Genomic DNA, 15,777 nt, shown 5'->3' on the forward strand with positions numbered 1-15,777 from the left:
TTACAATTGTTTGATTGTTGGGAATAGAAAGTTAGGTGAGACTCAGTACCGGTCTTGGTTTGAACCTGATGTATCTGGCATAAAGTTGTTCTTGCAAATATATATTATTTAGGTCAATCTTGAAATTGTCTTGCTTAAGCTCTTTCGTGATTACTAGCCACAAATTAATAAAAGCCAGACTGCAAAGTTTGAATGACTAATTGTTTTAGAGTCTTTGCAAAACCTTTTGAGCAAAAGGGCATTATGTTTTCACAAGAGAAGGTTTTATATCCTGTCAGAAAGCTGTTTTTAACTTATAACTCCCTAAAATGGCTGGCTAAGCTGCTGTACTCTGTTAAAATCTGGATGTTTATAATGCAATTCAGCTAACAGCTTGCTAACAAACTGAATTGAAAAAGCATACTTTGATCTCTGTTGTACACAAAAACCTAGACGTTTAGTTCAAGACTGACAGCTGCTCCAGCCTATAATCTTTTGTTTTAAAAGTTAGCAAGGTGTCTGACATATCAGGGAAAACAGGGAAACATCAGAGAATTTAGATGTCTGCAAAAATAATCAGGGAATAATCATGAAAATTGTTTGAATTTTAAATAAATCAAGGAGAAATCAGGGGGTAAGGCGTTGTGGCAAACTGATGTGAGTTTTATAAATAATATCTACATATGTTTAAATCAGCATTTTATGACCTCCTCTCTATACTTTAATATTTATATATTTTTTTGTGAAAAAATGGTTTTCTAAAAATATCTATGTCCATTTTTTGTCCATTAATATGTCCTGATCTTTGCTGAGGTCGGAGTAGCTCACAATAACTGAAATGAAAAGCAGAGTTAACAAAGAAGCACGAAAGTGTTAATTAGGTTATATCCAATGTTGCTGTTACAACATTTATACATACATGGTATCTAATCAAGAAAATGATTGGCATGAAATTTACAAAAATCAAAAAAATCTTAAATACTAATGAACTAAAAAATGGATCAATACAGTTATAAACAGGTACTCTGCCAAAGCAGTCAATCAGAAACGAATTCAAGAACTCTTTTGGAAAAGGAAATTGAGTACATTGTGTCTAGTAGAACATAGTCATTCTTTGACATGCTTGGGCTAAATGTTAAACTTCTTCAACAAAGAGATCCATATAAGTAGCATATGATGAAAGATTTTGAGCTTGTAAAAATGTCTGGGGGTGGTTAATAACCAAACTGATCAAAGTTGTGAGGCTTATGCAGGATTACACTAACTCCATCAACAAGTAAAGAAATACAAGGTAAAGAAGTGAACAAATACACAGAGCCAAATACTTAGATGCTAGTAGATTGTTGCAGATAAAATTCCGAAGAGTATTAGTTATTATATTGATAAAAAATTATTGCTTGATTAGTTGCATTTTCTTTATTCGTTTATTTGGTTTTAAGTTCTGTGAATTATTTGATATTTTTGCACTGATATGATATGAAACATTTGAATGATTAATGATTTGAATGATAATGGTTATTTTTGTGTGATATCATTAATGTTGGCATCCTCAAATAGCTATTTGGGGTAAGAGAATGGGGGTAAGAAGGGGTAAGGAGTCTTTAAAGTTAAATTAAACTAAAATTTAAAGTATGCTAAATTTTATTTTTGCTGAAGTAAATATATATATATATATATATATATATATATATATATACATATATATATATATACATATATATATATATATACATATATATATATATATATATATATATATATATATATATATATATATATATATATATATATATCAACAGAAACTATCCCAAGCAACTCGTCCTCATTATAAATACTTTTATTTCATGCTCAAATCTGAGTAAAAAAAAAAGAATAAAAAAATAGCTAGAGTTTTAATGTATTTATAATTAATTATTATTGTAAAATTAGATGTTTGTCAAAAATGTTGAAATTAAAAATACTAAAACAGAACTGAAAAAATTTGGATTAAGAAAACTCTTGATTTTTCAAAATTAGATACTTTTAAATTTGCTCAATTTATTTGTTAATAAAACAAATTGTTTTTAAAAATTTGTTGTTAATAAAAAAATGATGTCTGAGTATTATAAAAAAATTGAGAACATGAAAGTAACATTATTAAAACAAAATTAATATCATTCATTTTTGTTTTATCTTCATCTATTTATATATTTTCTTAACTGATATTATACTGATCTTTCAACCTTTAAATTCCACAACATGAACCTTGATAAGATTCTTGTTTTGTGTTTTATGTTTCTTTATATAAAGTAATGGAGCATTTATATGTTTAGCAAGATTCCAATTACTCCTTCAAAAGTATTACCTATTTTAAAGTCACTTTGTGATTGTTGCTTAAAACGAAATCCACGAAATATTACATGGCTGAGAGTAATGGCTGATGTATATCTAGGTATTTTTTTTAATTCTTGCAATTTCTATTCTATTTAATGGGTGTGTATCTAATTATGAGTTTTGCATTGATCTATGTAATTTTTGCTTTATTTAATGTTGTTTGGGTTATTTAAATTTAGATGAAGGAAATTATAAAAATGCTATGAAATGTTATCTTGAGCTTGGTTCTATTGCAACATCATTTTTTAGTCGTTCAGTTCATTCAAGTGTTTGGGATGACAAGGTAAATATAATTTTTGCTCTGTTAATAGTTCCATATCTCTGAGATTACAACCTATGACTTTTCCTGGCTTATACAACCTATGACTTTTCCTGGCTTGTACAACCTAAAACTTTTCTTGTACAACCTATGACTATGACTATTGTCTTTTATCAACTGTTTCTTTGCTCATTAACAATATTCTTTGATTTCTGGTGATTCTCAATTTAGTTCAACACACTATATCTTGATTTCAACATTTTTTATCCTGATTTAAACACTTTTCATCTTGATTTGAATACTCTCCATCCAGATTTCAACATTCTCCATCTAGATTTCAACAATCTGGTATAGTTGAACTTTTTACTCTTGTAAGTTTTTTGTTAAGCTCTTGTAAGTCTGTTGTTAAGCTCTTGTAAGTTTGTTGTTAAGCTCTTGTAAGTTTGTTGTTAAGCTCTTGTAAGTTTCTTATTTAAAAAATAAAGTTTTTTAGGATGGTTAATATAATTTTTTGCAACTTTTTTTGCGAAACTTTCTTATTATTGTTTATTTTTATTTTTATATGGAATACAGTTTTTTATATGACATATTTGTCATTGTTATTTTTATCATCACTAAATCAATTCAAATTACTTATTATATCGACTATTGTCATCTAATATAAATTTTATAGCTTATTAATGGTTAAAAAAAGTTAATAAATAATTTGTATGCACTTTTCTGAATTTATATATATATATATATATACATACATACATACATACATACATACATAGATATATATATATATATATATATATATATATATATATATATATATATATATATATATATATATATATATATATATATATATATATATATATATATATATATATATATATATATATATATATATATATATATATATGTATACATACATACATACATACATACATACATACATAGATATAGATATAGATATATATATATATATATATATATATATATATGTATATATATACATATATATGTATATATATACATATATATTTATATATATGGTTGTTTATTTTTTGCAACAGTTATACACAGGCATGATCAAATGTTGTCAAGAACAAAAGTCTTATACTCAGGTTGACCAAGAATTATCTTTTTTATTTAAAATATAAAAAAATATTGTAAAAAATAAATTTATTTTTATATAAATTAAAAAAAAACAACAATAGAAAACAAATAACGGTTGTCATGTTTTAAGTTGTCATTTAAAATTTTGTTTTTTGTCAAAACTTGAAAGTTTTCCCGAGATTTCCAAAGTGTTTAAAAGTAATGCTATAGAGACCTACAAAAAATAAAATCAATTTTTCAAATTTTTTTAAAATTGACTTTACTAACTTTAAGCAGAATTTAACAGATTACTTGACGAGTTTAATCCTATTATTGATTGACCATGTGATCATTACTTGATGGTTTATTAAGTGTAAAAATATTTATTTGTTGAAAAGAAAAATAATAATCCAAAAAATTTGTAATAACGTTAGTATGAATTATCAAGGTTTGTCAGGTATCTCTATTATGTCAGGTGTCTCTATTATGTTAACATTCCAGTTTATACTTATAAGTTGGAATGTAAATATATAGTATATACTATAAGTTTATAATGATCTGATAGTATACATTCCTGAAAATCTAGAATCCTAGTGGGCACGGTACGTTTTTAAAACGTTTTTAAAACGTTTTTTAGACGTTTTTATAAGGTTTGAACCTAATAAAAACGTCCAAAGAACGTTTATAAACGTACTGTGCCCACTGAGATATTTGTTGAAATTATTAATCTTATTAGTTGTGATGTTACAGTTTGTTGTGTGTATATTATTACCTAATCTACCTCAAAAAATTTTATGTAGTTATTTTAACCCAATTCTTTATTTTTATGAATATTTATACAGAGTATAGCTTTTTAAATATTTTTCAATTTCATAAATATTTTATACTTCAATTCAAAATTGTACTGTTATTAATATTCATTTTGTTTGTAAATAAAATAAAATAAAATAAAAAAAATCTTTCTTTTAAATTTAAAAAATAAATACTCTCAGTATAAAAACTATAAAATTATTTGATGACATCTGTCTCGTTAAGTTTTTGATGATGTCTTTCAAAGATTTTTTTAGAAGTGGATTTTAAAAATGTCCACATATGTGTAAAAAAAATCCTTTTTTTACAATTTTAATTCTCAGTAGTTTTGTAATAATGTTGTTGTTTTTGTTTGTTTTTGGTGTTTCATCTAAACATTGGAGGTACTTGTAAACATGCCTTTTTTTTAATGCAGAGTGTACAGTTGACAATTTTATTTCATGCTGGCATAAATTTAAAATGCTATTTGATTTCCTGTCAGTTTAAGGAAAGCAATTTATACCTGTCTCAAATTTACTCACATTACTTTCCCAATAACTTTTTTATTTTTAAGTTTAATGCCAATACTCTTATAATACAGAATCATATTTTATCATGTTTAACATATTTTATCATACTTTATCATATTTTATCAAGTTTATTAAATTTTAACATATTTAATTAGTTTTACATATTTTATCAAATTTAACATATTTAATCATTTTTAAACATTTTAACATATTTTATCATGTTTTAACATATTTTATCATATTTTATTATATTTAATATATTTAAGCATATTTTATCTAACAAATTTTATTTTATTTATACAACATTTGCAACAAAAGTTTTGAAGTTTAAAAGATGTTCGAAATAGTATTTAATCATGACTTTAGCTAAAATTGAAAATAACTGTTATTGTTATCCAACTATTCATTTACTAATATTTATTTTTCGCTTATTTACTGCTATTAATTTACTTAGGTAAAAATAAAAATAAAATAAAATTCTAAATTATTTATTGAGTGATTGAGTTATCTAATCTAATTAATGTTCTTCAAATGGGGAGTAGTCTTAATTGTGTTTCAACTTTTCTTCATAAACTTACTCTTTGCATTATTTTTAATCCTTTGTGCAATCATAAACAATTTTTTTTTCTAATGAGTTTTGTTTTAGATGTTGTTAAAGTCATTTTATGATTTTTTTCTAGATGCCATTAAAGTAGCCATTTCACTCATAAAATAAATAATTGACTTTTTTTTTTCCTTAATAGTTTTGTAAAAGCTATAATTATGTTGATGTATATCAATGCACCAAATACAAACTATTAAAGTAAAAACTTGATATAAAACAATATTTTGATTTACTAAAAACAGTATTTTGTTTTACTTTGTTGACTTAAAGTAAAACAAAATACTGTTGTATCAAAGGGGCATCACTATAATGGTTTTTTTCCTTATCTTTTTAGTATGATCTTAGTTTGTTTTGATGGTGCAACAATTTTTGTCAACAAAATGTACTACTATTGTATCAACCATAGAGTGGTTTTAGTCTTAAAATTGACTCATGTCAGTTTAAGTTTTATTTAAAAGATATGATAAAGTTCAAAATAATAATAAAATTAAACAAATCAGATGGCTGAAGTTTGTCATTAACTTTATTAAAAAAAGATCTAAATGTATAAAATAATATAAGTATAAAAAAGTTTAAAAGATAAAAAAATCTTTTTAATACGTTTAATACTTTTTTGGGGTCAAACTTTAGATTGTCATGTATGGAGCAATCAAGTCAAGTCATCACAATTGTAACTCTAACCTTATTAACTCATAATAATATAATTAATTCTATGCGGTAGTGGTGTTATGGTAGAGCGTTCGCTTCATAAGCGAGAGGTTCTGAGTTTGATCCCCACCATGCTAGTACTGCGCATAACTCATTTCTCCGCGCAGTGGCCTTGTTTGTCAAGGTTCATGTTTCTGAGTTATAGAGTTGAGAGAGAATTATACCACAAATAAGTAGCCTCCTCGTTCGTAGTGAATTAACAAAAAAACAAAAAAAAATTCCTCATAATAATCTTTTTAATCCTTAATAATTGAGTAATTTAACACATTTAATAATAACTCTTAATAATTTCTACTTTTTATCAAAAAAATGTGAAGCTCTTAAATTGTTTTTTTTCCTGGAATTATCTGTTAATACAATAAACTTCCTAAATAAAAAAACAGATTTTTCTTTAAATTTAAATTTAAACTATTCTTTGTTTTTTTAAAACTATTCTTATAGAATTTTTTATTATTATATTAAAAATAGTATTTTATTTCAAACATTTGCAGATGAAAAAAGTGTTTTATTCCATACTTTGCAGTTTATAAGAAAGTAGTTTTATAATTATTATTTTCTAAACATCTTCACTTCCAACAAGGCTGCAAGCAACCACTATTAGAGTTGTAAGTTACTGACTGAAAAAGATAAAGTTTATAAAGCAAGATAACAATTTAAAAGATTGTAAATTATATGAATCAGGAAAACAAGATGAAGGGAGCGAATTCCAAAGAACCGATGTTTGAGGGAAAAAACTAGATATAAAATTTTTTTTGGAGCATTTAAGAATAGTCACAGTAAAAGAATGAGTTTTAACTGAATGACGAGTAACACAATAATGCATTTTAGTAGATGGTACAAGAGATGCTAGCTCTTTAGAGCAGCGCCCATTTTAGTATTTATAGAAAAGAAAAAGAGAAGCAACTATGTTTGCAACGCGTTTTTTCACCTTGCCTAAAAGAGAAAGGGCATTATTCGAAGATCCGCTCCATATATGAAAGCAATATTCCATATAAGGATAGGTTTGAGATTTATAGAGAAACAAAAGGTAGATGACTCATTGAATACATTACCGTTCATAAATATAGGAAGATCTAGACAATTGCAATCATGGTTTACTGAAATAAATTAAGTTTTATCTGAGTTAATGTTTATCAGCCACTGAGAACCCCATCCTGTAGCAGAAGTCAGTTCTTTTTAAAGCTCAAATGCCCCCTCCAAGCAATCAGAGAATATTGGCTTTTTAATAAGACAAGAATAAATGGTAGTATCATCAGTGAGCAATGCCACGTTAAATGAATAGTGAGAATTTCTGGGAGATTGTTAATGTAAATTAAAAAAAAAATTATAGGGCTAAGGATAGAACCTAGAGAAACCCCTAAAGTTACAGGTAAAAAAGAGTGTTGTCCATCAAGGACAATTTTTGTACTATGATTAGTAAGAAAAGATTCACTAACCTTAAAAATGTTACCTGATACACTGTGAGAAGAGAGGTTATGGAGAAGACCAGCATGCCAAACTTTATCAAAGGCTTTAAAAATGTTGAGAACAATAGTTCTAACCTCTCCACATCTATCTAATGCACGATAAAACCTATCAATTATTACTGTTAACAAATCAGCAGTAGAACGAGAAGATCAAAATCCATATTGATGTTCAGAAATTAAGTTATTAGATTCAAGATGAGAGATTGAGTGATTGTTAATTAAAGACTCAAAAACCTTGCTTATGATAGTAAGAAGACTAATGGGATGGTAGTTAGATGAATCAGATCCCTCTCCAGAATTTTTTAAAATATTGATAACAGATACCACTTTCCAGTAGGCTGGAAAACAAGACACTGATAAGCACTTGTTAAATAGTTTTGAAAGTATATCCAGAGAACCCTTCTGCAAGACTATAACAGGTATGTTGTCTGGTCCACAAGCTGTAGAAGAGTCTAAGCAGGAAATCACTTCAGATACTGAAATGCTGGATTGATAGAAAGGTTAGACAATTGGTTAACCTGTTTGTCAGCTGTATCAGGTAGGATGTGATTAGTGGAATCAAGAGATGAGTTAGACTAAAAGTTCTTAGTTAATAATTCAGTTTAGTTTTATGTGAGGTAACAAAATCTTAACCATGCGAGAGAGGTGGAATAACAGATTTACCTTTATTATAGACACTGTTAAAGATTCTTCAGAAGTCTATAAACCTAATTTTTGAGATAAAATGCAGGATTTTGTGACTGAGAATAGTGGGCTTTGGCATTAGACAAAATTAGAAAAGATGTCTGTTTTTTAGAGAATTTTTTTGCTGATAGATATGGAAGTAATGGTAATGATTGGAAATAGCAGCAGCACAATGTGAGGAAAACTATGAAGTAGAATGAGGCTTAACTTGGAATTAATGAGTGGGAATAAAAGATTCCATTCCTCAATGGAAGAAGTTACATACGAAGCTTTCTACCCAAGACTATCAAAAAAAAATCACAGAAAAAATCCCGTCTGCTTTATGGTAGTTTTACTATGATAAGGAGATTCTGATGATGAAGAAGAATGAGATAATAGTTTTAGAGAGATCAAATCTAGATCAGAAGCACCTAAGGGTAAATGCGGAGAAACTGAGCATTGACTAGAATCAGAAACGAGACATAAGTCGAGCAGAGAAGGTAAATGATTTGGATTGTCTGGAAAGCGAGTTGGAAAGTTGACATTTTGTGTTAGAGAATAAGAAAGGCAAAAGTTGTGGGCCGTAATGCTTGCAGATTCACTGACAATAGAGCCAAGTCATTCAGTGTATTGGCTGGATAAATTGGAAGGATAAAGAAAATGGGCTTGGTCCTTTTGATCAGAAGTAACATCAAAAAGAGTGCAGTCTTAAGATGAAGGTGAGTGATATAGAACAAACAGAAAGGTGGTTGAGTGAAGTGGTGTTAAACAAAAGCGCATAAAAGCATATTCTGTGGATTCAAACTTAGTTTCTCACCAAATGGGTAAATTCTTATGTAAATGCCCATGCCAAGCATGTAACTATTGAAATCTTTACAAATTAAAGGAGGATAACCATCAACACTAAGATCACATAAAAAATAAGACTTAAAAGAAGAAAAGTCACTTTGAAGACCACTCCTAGTGAATGATAGATTTAGAGAAATTGATGATGATAACTCTTTTTCTGTTGAAAAGTTTTTTGTATTTTAGTCAGTTTTTGTTTTGTTATAAAACTTGACTCAAAGCACAGATAGAACTCAGTACACTATTTAATAGTTCAACTGCTTCATTACTATTAATAAAGCCTAAGCCATAATGAAGTGCTCCAAATGTGGCCTCAACAATGTACACCGAAAGTACCAACTGGAACACCATTCGCAACTTTGCACTGTTAGTACTCTAATACTTTACAGCTGTTGATGGAATCAACCTCTCTGAAAGCTACCATAGAATTTAGGAAACCTGACTACCAGCTGGCCTCAGAATCATTAAACTGAGTTTTAGAGCTGTATTCTAATTGGAAGATAATAGAATGAGAAGTCTAGTCACAAAAAAAAAAAGTTAAACTTTTTTTTCCTAAACTGGAAACATTGTATAATTATTACATCTATGGCAGCCCAATAGATAAAAAAGGGGTGTGAAGAAGTGGCGTGAAGCTGGTCAACAAATAGAATCTGTTTACCCCTTAAATTTAGTGAAGTTTTGTTTTTTTATATTTTAATGGTAGTGTTATTATATTTGACAAGCATATCTAAAATATGATCCAAAAAGAAACTGTAAAATATTACCACAATATTTTTTTTTTTTGTGTTGTAAATATTTGGACAGTTTTTATTGTCAGTTTTTTATAAATGTTTTTAAATAATGCTAAGTATTTTAATTTTGTTTTTAAAACTTTTCAATTTTATTTTTAACTTTTAACAGTATTGTATACATCTAAAATTGTTGAGACAGATTTAGCTTTTTTGGTTTAATTTCGTATATATATTATGGTAAGATTTTCCAACTTCTTTTGTTTTTGGAGTAGGATTCAGAAATGGTTGTATTTAAGATGCATACTAATGGTACCAAAGGTTACTTTAAGGACTTGCATATGAAATGATTTACTGCCAGATATTTTTTTATTTTTGACTGTGTGAACATGCATTTGGTTAAACTTGTCTTAATAATAAAAACTGCAGACTAATGTCATTAATGACATTAGTCTGCAGTTTTTAAATTACAGATATTTAAATGTTGTACAAGGAAAAAAAATATTTTAAAAACACTTGAAAAATTTCATGAGAAATTTGTATTTGAAAAACTGAACATAAATAACCATTAAAAAATCTCCCCAAAAAAACCCACCCAATAAAACCCAATAAAAGCTGCCTAAAATAACAGGCAATCTGGGTTTTATTGGGTTTTTTATAATTTTATGAACTATTATTACCAAAATTTCTGATAACATTATAGTATTTATATATAGTAATTATAGTAGCTAGCTATAAAGGGAAAACTTCAATTCAAACACAATATTATTTTTAATAAAAAATATTTCATAATGATATTTTCGGAAACCAAATAAACTAAAAGATTCATTCAATAAGATTTTTTAGAATAAATACACTTTGATAAAAATTATTACATTTTTGACATATTTTTTACAAAATCATCTATCTATTTTTGATACTGTCTAAATATTTGTGCAAGCATTTTTGCCTTTTCACTTCTCATGTATTTTATTTCTAACTTTTGGCCAGAAAAAACCAAACTAGGAAAATATTTTTGCAATTGATCTAGAAATAAATTTGCAAAATCAAAACACACAGGAAATTTTTTCTGAACTAATTTCTTGTTTATTGGTTAATAATAGACCACCATTCACAGCACAATATTGTTGATATAATTTGATCGTTTAACATCCTAGAATAAAATGCATCACAATCCTTTAATTTATTTAATGATTGTAAAGCCATTTTCTGCCTCATCTTTATTTTCACTCATTTGGTTTTTACCTAAAAAAAAATATTTTTATTATTATTTAACCCTATCTTTAATTATTGATTTTCCTTTAGGCCTATAAATACTTGTTTTGTAATAAAAACTTTAATTTAAAAAAAATTAAATACTTGATCTAAAACAACATCAAATTTTTTGAGTTGGATTTGAAGACTGTTAGCTTCTCTAAATATTGCTAGATTTTCAATGATATTGAATTAGTATTGTGTATGATGACAGTAGCTATTGTTTCTTACAAGGTTTTAGCAAACTTATAAAACTAACAGATGCCAAAGAGATTGTTCCAACTTGGGTTGATAGTCCAGCTATCAGAGCATCAGATTTGAATCATTATATGGAAATACATTATCACTATTTTTATTCAAATATTTTTACAGATTTATTGATATCTCCTGGGGAGGTGCATAACGTATGTTTTATGCACCTCACTAACCTTGGAGAGGTTCATAACATATATGTTATGGCCCTCCTCAAGACTGAGAAGGCCATTACATTCAAGGAGGCTACCTTATGGTTACAACTCTCTCTCAACTCTTTAACTCCGTAACACGAACCTTTATGAACAAGGCTGCTGTACAGATAAACAAAATTGTTCATTTGAATTTCAAGTTCAAATTTGAAGTTCAATTGACACTTTAGTTACTTTCTCCCATTCTCCGGCCTTTTTTTCCCTATTTCTCATAAACATTTTTAATTATAAAAATACTATTTTTAAATCTAAAGTAAATCAATACACATAGGTTTAACGTGAAATTTTTTTTCAATTACAGTTTTAAATTGTTTGAAAATCTTTTTTAAAATAGTTTGAAAAATTATTTTTATAAATTATTAAATAACATTATTTAAAATATATTTTAAATAAAATTAAAGTAGAAAACTATACTAATTTTCAATATAATTAAACTAACAAAAAAAAATTTCACATTTACAAAATAAAAATAAAACCCAAAAAAACCCAAATTTACCTAATAAAACCCAAAATTACCGAATAAAACTCAAAATTACCCAAAAAAACCCCACTGGGCTGGGTTTTTTTAAAAACCTGGGTTTATGCCAACCCTGTAAATAACTATTGATTTCTTATTAATCTAAGAGATTTATATATATAGGGTTTAATATTTTTACAATTTAATTAGAATAAGTGTTTTTTGAAAACTTAATAAAGGATTTTTATTAAGTTTTCAAAACAGATCAAGCTATAACAATTTCTGAAATGAAGACTGTTTTTTAAATAAAGATTTTTGGCTATATTTATAGGTTATCATTTTATGTCAGTTCACGGATCCTGTGGATTATAACACTGCTTTTAAAGCTGCTCAAGAGAGGTTTAGGTAAAATAAATATGCGGAAAAAATTATGCTACAAATGAATTCTCCGTACTTAAGTTAATTAATTTTTTTTTGAAAAGAATGTGACCTTAACTTTAGAAGCCACACCAGCACCACAGTCACACAGGTCAACAGTAAATAAATTTTTTTCTGGTGCCGAGCAAATAATTTGTTTTTTGTATAGCAATTCTCATTTTGATTTCAAATATGCAACTCAATTTTCACCATCACGTCAAGTTGTAAAGATATTTGGGTTCAAATCTTTAGCATTTGGGGTAAAATCTCTAATATTGTCAAAAAAAAATTATTCAAAAGTATGTCAACCTGGATCTCAAAGAAGCATATTTTCATAGAGATTTTTAAAACGTTATTTGTTTTTAATAAAAATTAGTACTTTTTGTATTATTGATAAGAAACATTCTGTTAAAATATTTTTAAGAATCTTCAGCATTTTTTTACATAATTTTTTTGTCAATAATTTTTAACGTAAAAATATTTATATTCTCTAAAATCTCTATGAAAATATGCTTCTTTTGAGACCCAGGTTGACATAATTTTGAATAACTTTTTTTTCGACAATATTTGGGACTTTACCCCAAATACTAAAGATTTGAACCCAAATATCTTTACAACTTGACATGATAGTGAAAAATGAGTTGCATATTTGAAATCAAAATGAGAAATGCTATACAAAAAATAAATTAATTGCTCCGCACCAGAAAATTTTTTTTTTTGTTGACCTGTGTTATAGTTATTTATATTCAGTATTATAGTTGGTAATATATAAGTTTGAATTTTATATTTTAAGTTCGTTTATACACTTAAAGTTGGTGATACATTTAAAGTTACTTAGTTATTTATGCAATTAAAGTTGCTTATGCACTCAAACTTGTTTATACATTTAAAGTACTTTTTACATCTAATGTTGCTCATGCACTTGAAGTTACTTTGTTGTTTATGCTATTAAAATTGCTGTACGCTTAACCTTGCTTATGCATTTAAAGTACTTTTTACATCCCAAGTTGCTTATACTCATAAAGTTGCTTATACACTTAAAATTGCTTATAATTACATATAAGCAACTTGTAAATACTAAAAATAATAATTAAACACAGCTAATAAATATTTTTTTAAATAATGTTTAATTAGTTAAAAAATTTTTTTTATACACAGTTACTTATACTTAATTTTACTATATATTTTGACATAATCTAAAGTTAACTAATGTTTTGAAAAATAATTTAATTATATTTTAGTGATGATGGATCTGATTGTTTTTATGACTGTCTGTGGGATGTGAATATTATAGAATATTTAATTTGTATCTTTTTTTTACTAATTTGAAAATTATAACAGTGATATCTTTTTTAGTGTACTTACTACACTACATTTATTGTATGACTTAACATGATTGTTTTTATTTTTAATTATTTAAAGTGTTTTTTTTTTAATTTGATTTTTTAATGTTGCAAGATAACAATCCATTATACTGAGGTTGGTGATTTTGATCAAAGACTTTAACATTTTATTTATTTAGTGAATATGTTTATTTTTATGAATATATTTATTTTATTGAATATATTTATTTTATTTATTAAGTGAATATGTGTGACAAAATTAAAACACACAAACAAAAACATCTAATTAAAATCAAACGCATTCATTTTACTTAAACTGTTAAAAACTTTTTTACAAACTTGTATTACGGTTTCGCTAAAAAAAAAAAAATTGTTTACAGTATAGTTTACAGTATACTATACGGTAAACTGTATACTAGCGATTCCTTATAAATAAATATATATATATATATATACATATATAAATATATATATATATATATAAATATATATATATATATAAATATATATATATATATATATATATATGTATATATATACACACATATATATACACACACACATATATATATACATACATACATCTATATACATATATATATATATTTATATATATATATATACATATATATATATACATATATATACATATATATATATACATATATATATATATATATATATATATATACATATATATATATACATATATATACATATATATACATATATATATATATATATACATATATATACATATATATACATATATACATATATATATATATATATATATATATATATATATATATATATATATATATATATATATATATATATATATATATATATATATATATATATATATATATATATATATATATTAGTGATGTACGGATTAATCGGCATCGGTTCAATCGGCCACTTTTTGTACAATCAGAATCTGTAGCGGCATCAGCCTTTTTAAATTAATTTACTGATTTTCCATATAAGTATAGCCTGCTATATTTCTGAACTTTTATTTTTATTTTTTTTTATTTCAATTCGCCTCCGCGAGGCCATGAAGGCCAATTTAGTCGAGGAGGCTTTTATCAAAGTCTCACTCTTTTACTGTATCTGTCCCTGCATGCTTCAAAAACTTTTATTCACCTAGTTTTTTTCCCCACACTTCAAACCCTTTGGAACTCTCTTCCATCTTTATATTTTCCTGACTCATACAACCTTCAACTTTTTAAGCCTTCTGTCAACCATTTTCTTGCTCTATAACTCTAATCTTTTTTCCTAGTAACTCCAATATAATAATGGTTGCTTGCAGCCTTCTTAGGAGTGAATCAGAATAATAATAAAAAAAACCTGCTTATGATATTTTCTTTTTAAAACTAAAATAAAAAGCCTTAATTAAAATAAAAAGCCTCTTTTGTATTTATTTTTGGAAAGTTTTCTTTTCATAATAAAAAAAAATTAAAAAAATATATTTTTTTAACTGAGTTTTTCTAATATCTTTTAAAACAATGGTTGGGCTCTGATTTGGGTATTTGTTTACCAGTACTGGTTCCATGAAAAAAATTAATTTTCCCATCCATTGGCATTGACCAAAAAAAGTGCTATCGGTATATCACTAATATATATATATATATATATATATATATATATATATATATATATATATATATATATATATATATATATATATATGTATATATATATATGTATATGTATATGTATATATATATATATATATATATATATATATATATATATATATATGTATATATATATTTATATATATATATATGTATATATATATGTAT

General features: G+C 25.7%; 1 protein-coding gene across 1 annotated transcript in view; it reads left to right on the top strand.

Annotated features, from left to right (window-relative positions):
* The window catches only part of LOC101235764 (integrator complex subunit 8), a 102,168-nt gene that overhangs the window by 85,235 nt on the left and 1,156 nt on the right, over window positions 1-15,777 (top strand). Inside the window, exons 25-29 of the mRNA XM_065820025.1 lie at window positions 2,292-2,410; window positions 2,532-2,635; window positions 3,676-3,726; window positions 12,538-12,611; window positions 13,865-13,929. Coding sequence (XP_065676097.1) covers window positions 2,292-2,410; window positions 2,532-2,635; window positions 3,676-3,726; window positions 12,538-12,611; window positions 13,865-13,929 — 413 coding nt within the window. The remainder of the gene's footprint in view (window positions 1-2,291; window positions 2,411-2,531; window positions 2,636-3,675; window positions 3,727-12,537; window positions 12,612-13,864; window positions 13,930-15,777) is intronic.

This window comes from Hydra vulgaris, chromosome 15, assembly GCF_038396675.1.
Source record: "Hydra vulgaris chromosome 15, alternate assembly HydraT2T_AEP".
Taxonomy (NCBI): domain Eukaryota; kingdom Metazoa; phylum Cnidaria; class Hydrozoa; order Anthoathecata; family Hydridae; genus Hydra; species Hydra vulgaris.